This window comes from Cervus canadensis, chromosome 3 (genome assembly GCF_019320065.1).
Source record: "Cervus canadensis isolate Bull #8, Minnesota chromosome 3, ASM1932006v1, whole genome shotgun sequence".
In the NCBI taxonomy this organism is placed as follows: Eukaryota; Metazoa; Chordata; class Mammalia; order Artiodactyla; family Cervidae; genus Cervus; species Cervus canadensis.
The window spans coordinates 101,467,614-101,477,606 of NC_057388.1; the positions used below are offsets into that span (position 1 = coordinate 101,467,614).

The 9,993-nt window shown below is 41.6% G+C and overlaps 1 protein-coding gene across 1 annotated transcript; it reads left to right on the top strand.

Annotated features, from left to right (window-relative positions):
* The first annotated feature begins 8,313 nt into the window (after window positions 1-8,313).
* On the top strand, window positions 8,314-9,294 carry LOC122437982 (olfactory receptor 2A5). Its single transcript, XM_043462446.1, has one exon. The coding sequence runs from the start codon at window positions 8,329-8,331 to the stop codon at window positions 9,259-9,261; it is 933 nt and encodes a 310-aa protein (XP_043318381.1). The 5' UTR covers window positions 8,314-8,328; the 3' UTR covers window positions 9,262-9,294.
* Window positions 9,295-9,993: the final 699 nt, after the last annotated feature.

Consider the following 9,993-nt stretch of genomic DNA (forward strand, 5'->3'; position numbering starts at 1 on the left):
GCCTGCAATGCAGGAGCCACAGGGAATGGGTTTGATCCCTGGGTCAGGAAGATCCCCTGAAGGAGGGCATGGCAACCCACTCCAGTGTCCTTGCCTGGAGAATCCCATGGACAGAGGAGCTTGGTTGGCTGCAGTCCATGGGGCCTCAAAGAGTCAGACACGACTGAGCGACTGAGCACACACGCCTGCATGCCCTGCTCTGTGCCTGGTGAGACCGATCTGCAGGTGCTACATCCCGGGCTTCACTGCCCTCGGGCCTCTTGCTGGGTTTGTCTCATTGGAAACAAAGACAAAGGACCAAAGAGAGGGAGGAGAGTGAGGCTAAGTATTTATTGTTATGTGCAACATCAATATGGACTTGTCCAATTATCGTTGTCTCCTATTTCTATCAGGGTACCCTTTCTGCACAGCCCTCTTTTGTCTCCAGGCTCTAGTAACAGCAATCTCTTCTCCTTTAGGTCTAGAGGTTATAAAAAATTTTATTAATAGCTCAGGTTTTGGCACTAGCCTAGGGTCTTGCAGTTTCCCTGGTGATTTCCCCACACCCTGTGCATACATTGTAAGTAGTCCCTTTATTAAATGGTCCTCAAATTATCACATTTGAGAGTACCATCTGTTTCCAGCTGTGGTCCTAAGTGATACACATGCTTTGAGCCTTCCTTTCTCTCCATCACAGGAATCAAAGTGAAACCGAAAGTAAAGTGAAAGTGAAGTCTCTCAGTCGTGTCTGACTCTTTGCAACCCATGGACTGTAGCCTACCATGCTCCTCCGCCCATGGGATTTTCTAGGCAAGAGTACTGGAGTGGGTTGCTATTTCCTTCTCCAAGGAGTCAGAAATCAGAATCAAAGGAATCACAGGAATCATAGAGGCATCAAATGGCTCTTCAAGCTTTTATGTGATCCCTCCTTATTTTCCCTCATGGTGTTTTCCTAATAAATCCCCTGCACAGCTAATCTTGTCTTGGCATCTGCTTCTTGGAGGACCCAGACAAACACTAGCTCATTAACCTCAAGTGTTCCCCCATGCCTTAGGCCTTAGTTAAGGCTCACAGAAGAATTAAGAGGGGTGAATAACTGGGCATCAGTTTGGTATCTATCTCTTGAGATGATTCTGTTTTAGCATGTAAGCAAAGGTGTATAAATGGTATATATGGCAAAGAGATGGTTGTGTTAGACCTGGGGTTAATACCCATGTGGACAGACACATGATAGCAGCAGGAAATGTTGAAATGGAAATAATGTTGGAAGAAGTTCTAGGTTTTATTCTTTATCATCATACTTCCTTTAATGTTGCTTTGTTTTGTGTTCCTTACTGTTGCTAAAAATAAATATACAGGGAAGGTGTTTGAGTAGCTGAACTAGAGAACTATGAGATGGTCTAGAGAAACTGTACTCGAGTTCATACTAGACTCTATTAGCAGAAAGATATAAAAGGCTTCAAAATCAGTTTTAAATCAGGAGGCTGTCACTTATATGATCTTGGATGAGTTATTTAGCTTGATGGGATTTGCTTCTTTTTTAAATAGTCAGGTAATAAATATATACTTTAAAATGCCATTTTGATGATTCACAACAACTTGTATAAAGCTCTTAACAGTGTGCCTGGAATAAACTGCAGTTATTTGGTTTATTATTCTGTTATCTAAATGTGTGGATGGGAAAAGAGCTCAGTCTATTGGTAAGACACTTGGAGTCCCAGTCTCCATGGAGGGTGTCCCCACACTCCACTTAAACATTAACTCTGGGGCCCCAGAGGTGAGCAGCTGACTTTTCCCCCAAACTCCAAGCACCCCCATGCTTTCCTGTGTGATTGCCCACTGAGGGCTCTGCTGTTGTAATTAATAGTGGCAAAGTTTTAATGAACTCCGCAAGGAGATTTTTACTGACACTTACTTTTTAGATCTTGAAATAGTCTCTATTCCTTCGAGATCAATTAAAAAGTGTTTTTTTTCCATCTTTGCTAAGATGCCTGAGGCAACTTTCCAGCTGTCTCTTTTTTTTTAATGAGTTCTCTAAGAGGCTCCTGCGCCTTGAGATTCTATAGTGAAGGAACTGAAGTTGCAGGAGTTCTCGGGGAATAAGGGTATGAAAACTGAGGAACCCTAAAGGTGATTCCCCTGGACAGGCTGAGAGGTGCACACACCTTTTGACTTAGAATCTCTCTAGAATCATTTGCAGTCACTGAAGGAGGGAGGAAGTGAGGGAGAGTTCTTTGGAAGTCTTTAATAAGTCACTGATAGGCAAGGCTCTTCCAATTCGTTTCATACTTGAGTACAGACTTTGGGCCTCTGTCCTACTGGTGGCGACTGGAAGACCTACAGCACTGACCAGATCTACACTGGGGAGGATAAGCACATACACTCACCCGCCCTTCCCCAGACTCAGGCTCCCTCAGGGCTTCCATTAACCTGAGGACTGTGTCAAGTCATCCCCTCATGCCCAAGAATCAGCAAAGACTTAATGTATCTATGTATACATACATATATTAGGCCGTATATGTATATGCTTTTGTTATTCTTGTTCTTTAGTGCCTAAGTCATATCTGACTCTTTGCAACCCCACGAACTGTAGACTGCCAGGCTTCTCTGTCCATGGATTTCCCACACAAGAATATCGGAGTGGGTTGCCGTGTCCTTCTTCAGTTGGTCTTCCTGATCCAGGGACCGAACCTGTGTCTCCTGAATTGGCAGGCAGAGTCTGTACCACGGAGCCACCATGGAAGCCCATGTATGCGCTTACACTTGCACAAAGCAGGTTGGACATTTGATTGAACCAATCAAGCAATTCATGATGAAAACCATTTAATTTAAACTCATTTGTAGAAGTAAGTTTGGGTGATAAAGCAGGTAATGGAAAGGACTGATATTTTTTGCTGATGTGACCAGTTCTTCTGAGTTCTTTGACCTTGCATTTACACTGGTTTTCATACTTAACCATCCCTCAAGCATACCAATGGAGCAAGATTAGGATTAAGGTAAATAGAAGAAAAACCCAGGATAAATTCAATTTGTTATAGACAGTCCAGGCAGGAGAGACATTGACAAGATATTGCTGATGGAATTTAGTAAAGAAGATATAGACCATTATGTAAAGATGAATAATTTTCCCATTTCTCAAAAAATCTCCCCCCCCAAATAAGCCAACAAACAAATAGTAGTCAAAAGAGCTTCTTGAATATGCTAGGGTTAGTTTCTTGTGTAAAAAATTAGATTAATTAAATTCAATTTATTTTAGAGAGAGAGAATTCTTAGGGTGAAGAACTACTTGCTAGAAATATAAAATTTGAAGTGTTAAGTAGTCTTTTAGAGCAAGGAAGCTTTATCATACACATGTACCTTTTCTTCGTTCGCAGATACCACTGATATAGCTAATGGAGCAAAAGGTATAATCCATAAGAACAAATAGAATGGTGAAGGAGACATGAGCAAACAAGAGAAATTGTAACATTAATATATATATATCTATATAAGAGGTACATGGAGGAATGATAGCTAATATATCAGAGAGGAAGCAACCAAATAACAAGTATGCAGAAGGGGAAGCTACTAGGCAGGAAAATGTGTTACCTCTCACAGCCCCTGAGAGTCTGGAGACTTGAGGCTGGAGACAATGAAATCACTGCATATTTTATTGTATTTCTGGTTAACATCTTAATAACAGTCTCTTTGGAAGTTTAAATTTTCTATACATGTTGAATAACATTCATACTTGTACAGATCAAGGCAAATGGAAAATGATGTGAAGAAGTATTGTTTGTCTTAAAGCATGATAATGCCTTTTTCTTAGTAACTTTGGATTCATTTACTTGTGTCTATAAATATTAACTTCAGCGTAGCTCTATGCAGAATATTCTTGTACCTAAAAAATAAAGTTAGAATTACTCACAGGATTAAAGTGAATAGTTTGCACCCTGGCATAACATATAACATAGCTCACTGGTTTTTTTTAATTCATATTTTCTGGTTTGTTACTCATCTCTTTTTTTAGCTCTCATTGGGAGATTAACTTCCTCTCACCATCTCTTAAATATTGGTCTTTGGAAAACTGAAGTATAGTTGATTTATAATATTATGTTAGTTTTAGATATACAACATAGTGATCCAATATTTTTATATATTGTATTGTACTCCATTTAAAGTTTTTTAAAATATTGGCTGCATTTCCTGTGCTGCATAATACATGCTTCAGTTCAGTCAGTCAGTCAGTTCAGTCGCTCAGTCATGTCCAACTCTTTGCGACTGTGGTGTTGGAGAAGACTCTTGAGAGTCCCTTGGACTGCAAGGAGATCCAACCAGTCCATCCTAAAGGAAATCAGTTCTGGGTGTTCATTGGAAGGACTGACGTGGAAGCTGAAACTCCAATACTTTGGCCACCTCATGTGAAGAGTTGACTCATTGGAAAAGACCCTGATGATGGGAGGGATTGGGGGCAGGAGGAGAAGGGGATGACAGAGGATGAGATGGCTGGATGGCATCACCGACTTGATGGGCATGAGTTTGAGTGGACTCCGGGAGTTGGTGATGGACAGGGAGGCCTGGCGTGCTGCGATTCATGGGGTCGCAAAGAGTCGGACACGACTGAAGCGACTTAGCAGCAGCAGCAGCAACAGTGTACTGGGATTCCTTTGTCTCTACATCCTTACCAACACTTCTCATTTGTGACCATTTTGATGATAGCCATTCTGACCAGTATAAGGTAATACCTCATTGTTTTTCTGATTTACATTTCTCTGATGATTGAGCATCTTTTCATGGGCTCATTGGCCATCTGTACATCTTGTTTGGACAAATGTCCATTCAGGTTCTCTCCCCATTTTTAAATTAGGGTTTTTTTTTGACATTGAGTTGTATCAACCACATAAGTCAGACTCCTGGGATGCATCCAGGCTTCTCTTTTCTCCTCACCACACATCAAAAAGTCACAATACCAATACCTATGTTTCTTTTACATGTTTCATATACATTATCTCCTGTCTATGTCTATAGCTCCCGCCTTAACTCAGGTACTCCTTACTCTCACATGATAACCCTTCAGGTAGTTTTGCTTCATAGTCCCCATTCTTATTCTTTTAAATAGTACTCTACACTTAGCAAAAAGTGTAACCATATATTTAACCACATATTTAGTCATATCATTCTAATTATTTAAAATGAAGTCCAACATCTGACATGTTAGGGAAACTTGTATGTGAGTCCCCTTTCCAATATTACTCTTTTGCTGTTCCCCCCTCACACCCTTAGGTACAGTCTGGCATGCCATATTCCTCCTACATCTTATTGAAGAGGGTTTAAGCATCTCATTTACCATGAAGCATGTCCCAACCGCCTTTCAGAATCATCTAGCACCATTGTATACTGAGTATACTCCTATCACAGTTCCTTAAATGTTTATTTGCCTGGATAATTCTGTAGGGAGACTACAAGATCCTTGAAGATCAAGCTAATGTCTCACTAATGTTTGAATCTTCAGTGTCAAGGACAATGGCCACATACAGCAGATACTCAGTAAATATAAATTGAATGAGTGAATTATGAATGAATGACATTTAAATTATTGTGATTTGTATGAGTAATCATGGATATTAAGTATTCATGTATGAGTACTATGTAGAAATTAGAAACCATCTTGGCAGTATTTTATTTAATTCCCCAGTCTGGAGTAGTCAATTTCTTTTACCTTGTTAAGTTCTTCAACTAGTTTCCTAGCCATGCAAAGCTTCTAAACTTTTCTAATCACTCCTTCAGAGTTTTTAGGACAATTATTCCTTGAGCTTCTTTATTCTACCCATGCAAATGTATGTGCTATGAATCCTTGTTTAGGCAACCAAAAACTATAGGCATATTTCCTTCCATGTCTTCTTAACAGAGAACCACATTGCTCATATGTTAACAATCTACTGGGCTGGCCCAAAAATTCATTTTATGGAAAAACTTGAATGAACATTTTAGCCAATTCAATACTTCTCTTCAGTAAAGAATTGGCTGTGTTCTTAAAACAAAGTTTTGGCTATTTCTCTCCAAAACTTTGCCCAATAAATAAATGTATATACAAATATACACACTCATATAGACACACATACAAACATTCACATATATATATATATATATATGTATATATATATATGTAGGCTTGACACACATAAGAGACAATAAGAATTTTCAAGAAACCCTCTATTGTTTTATTATGTGACTATAAAGACAACGCCTCAGTCCAAGGCATCATTAATCAGAAGGCTCACTGAACTTTCGAGTGTATCTAAGGATGTGAATTAGACATTTGTTGCCCTTCTACCAGATGCCTCTTCAAGGTCAGCTCTACTCTGCTTTCTCTCCTTCCTTTCTCCTAACACCCTATATCACATTTCAGGTACAACCTGTAGAAGACTCAGCCTCTTAGCACAGTGCAGGAAGGTTGGTAGAAGTGTTCTTATCTATTAACACTAACTTAGAGTTATCTTAGGAGGAAAGGAGAAAGAAATGAATGCCAATTTCAAGTTAATTTCTCATTAAGAATGATGTTCTGCTTCCTCCCAGCTCCACTAAATCCATCTGGGTAAGCCTGAGATCCAGGAACACACCACCATTGAAGTACCTGGGGAGTGTAATTTACAACGTGACCCCGGGAGTTTGTTTGTTCTTACTACTTCATGACTTTCATGTGCATGAATCCATCTGGGTATTAAGTCATCACCTGCCAGCTTCTTTTCTCCTGAACATCCATCCCCAGAGTCCAGAGAAATGGAGACAAAGAGTTAAGCAATTTTTGTTCCCCTGCTAGAGATGGCATCTGTGTTTTGTATGTCCTAGTCCCCTCCCCCTCAGGGACACACAGGGGACAATCTGGGAGGACTCGGGCAGAGATGAGCATAAAGACTGTACTGCTGGTGCTCATAGTGAGCAGGGATCCAGTCCCTGCATCCGCCTGTGTGAAAAAAGCGGGGATAGCTCCTGCAGCTGCAGACCCCCTCATTCAGAAACAGCTGAGGGGAGCCAGAGCCTCAGTTTGGATCTTCAAAATCTCTCCTGGCCTCTGTGCTGTTTCCTGTACATGTAAACTTATCTCTGGGTTCAGACCAGTGCCACAGTGAGTAAAGGGCTTTTGGCTAAGTGTGATCGTTTAGAGGAGCTGGGATCTGGAGAAAGGAAGGACTCCAGAAATCAGCACACTGAATGGGAAGTTCAGGGCCAGCTTACAGGCAGGCAGATTTCTGGGCTTGGGATTTGCAAAGCTGGGTCATAAGCTGCTCATCGAGAACGATCATGTCTATCATGAATTGTCAGGTAATAGGTGTATGCTTCTATGGAACATTTCAGGTTCTCCCTTTCTGTCACACTTGTCACTTAGGGTGGCCATGAGGTTGGTGGAATGGTAGCCAAAAAATTAAAGAAGAGTCAAAAGACTTGATTAAATTCCAGAATATACTCTGGATGTTATTCCTAAAGTAATGCATTTTATCCATCCTTTATCCATCCATCCATTCATCCATTCAACAAATGCACTGTACAAGTGCAGTGGGCCCAGAAGTAACATCTCCTTAGAACCAGGGAAGCAGCCCTGCAAGCAAGTAGTGTAGGGCAGGAGTAGGAATATAACAGAGATCCTTGCCCTGATCATAGATCATAAACAACTTCTATGAATGCTGACCAGATCAGTGATGGCACTCTGCTCATGCCCAGAATGGAAAAATCTAGATTCTCCTGCATCATATCAGGAAGAAAAAACTTGGTGCCAATTTCATTTGCTAAAGCTTTAAACCTGGTGATCACAGAAGGAAATATACCTCCTTGAAGTTGCATTTGTACATCTCATTCCCTACCTTATTGGTGTATTTACTCCATGATCATTTATTGAGCAACTGCTGTGTGCAATGTACTCTGCACAAGCTTTAAAATAAGAGCGAATCAAATGATAAAGTATGAGCAAAATTTGAGAACTGAAGAAATAAGAAAGCAAAATGAGAAGGTAACTATGGGCCCTTCTTAAAAATAAGATGATTAGTCATCATGGAGAACAATTTATTCTGTGACTGCCATCTTAACAGTATGAGTATAAACTTTGCAATCAGAGTTAAATAAAATTCTGAAGAAGTGGAAATAATACATGACACCCTGTGTTCACTGATCTGATTTACTGGAGCCTTTCTGCTTTACTGCGGATTAAAAGACGTGACGTACGTGATGAATTTGCAAACGATTGTTGGCTGAGTCAGCACACAGTACACACCACAGACCCTGTCTTGCTGTTAATGGCTAATCCAGACCCGCATCTGCTTCTCAGCCCACAGGCACTGCAGCAGCTGTGATTAGCACGGGCACTGTCGCCAGGGCATGGCGGAAAATCAGACATGGGTCACAGAGTTCATTCTCCTGGGATTCCCGCTCAGCCCAAGCGTGCAGACGCTCCTCTTTGGGCTCTTCTCTCTGCTCTATGTCCTCACCCTGCTGGGCAATGGGGTCATCCTGGCGCTCATCTCACTGGACTCCAGACTGCACACCCCCATGTACTTCTTCCTCTCACACCTGGCCATCGTCGATATTTCATATGCATCAAACAATGTCCCGAAGATGCTGGTGAACCTGCTGAACAAGAAAAATACTATCTCCTTTGTCCCATGCATAATGCAGACCTTTTTATACATGGCTTTGGCACACACCGAGTGTCTCATCTTGGTGGTGATGTCCCATGATCGGTACGTGGCCATCTGCCACCCGCTACGTTACTCTGTCATCATGAGCTGGAGAGTGTGCACTGTCCAAGTTGTCACTTCCTGGGCATGTGGCTCCCTCCTGGCCCTGGTCCATGTGGGTCTCGTCCTAAGGCTGCCCTTCTGTGGGCCTCATGAAATCAACCACTTCTTCTGTGAAATCCTGTCTGTCCTCAAGCTGGCCTGTGCTGACACCAGGCTGAACCAAGCGGTCATCTTTGCTGCTTCCGTGTTGGTCTTGGTCGGGCCCCTCGGCCTGGTGCTGCTCTCCTACATGCGCATCCTGGCCGCCATCCTGAGGATCCAGTCAGGTGAGGGCCGCGGAAAGGCCTTCTCTACCTGCTCCTCCCACCTCTGCGTGGTCGGGCTCTTCTTTGGCAGTGCCATCGTCATGTACATGGCCCCCAAGTCCCGCCACCCTGAGGAGCAGCAGCAGATTCTTTCCCTGTTTTATAGTCTTTTCAACCCCATGCTGAACCCGCTGATCTACAGCCTGAGGAATGCAGAAGTCAAGGGTGCCCTGAGGAGAGTGCTGTGGAAGGACAGGCTAATGTGAGGGATGCCAGGGAGAGTCCTGAGGGTGGAAGGTTTGTTCTCTGTGAGACTTAGGAGAACAACAACGTACCTGTCTTCAAATCTTGTGTCTTAAATCTCTGCCATTAAGAATTTATATTGATCAGATGCTGTTCCTAACTCCTAAAGAATAAGGTCATGGAGAATACAGGCCATGAGAGAAGAATCGTGAGGTGGTAAATGCATGGCAGAGAGTCATCAATTCTCAGGGCCAGGTCCCAACACTAAGGTCTAGTTTCTTTTCTTTTGAGGTTTCGTTGTCTCAAATTTTGTCTTAAATTCCACTAAGGTTTCCTTCTCCCTTATAAATATAAGCATATGCTTAATAATGTCATAATAAATGCTGCTACAACAGCACACCTCTAACAAGACAGAATAAACACTGACCTTGGTTAAGCAGGATCCTATTGGGAAATGCAGTAAGAACTATAGAAAGAGCCAACTACTTGGTCTGGAACTTAAAATCTAAGGAGGACACCATATGTTCTGAAAAATCACCTGAATCTGAGCCTAATGAATTTATTTATGTGAAAACAAAAGCTTAATTTTGAGAATTTTTTGATATGGGAGACAAAAAATATGAAGATCTTTGTTTGCTTTCATTTAAGTTTGCACCATTTAATTAGAAAGAGTTTGTGTTTAGATTAACAGACTCTCATATAAATATGAAGATCTTTGTTTTATTTCATTTGATTTTGCACTGTTTTCCGCTTAG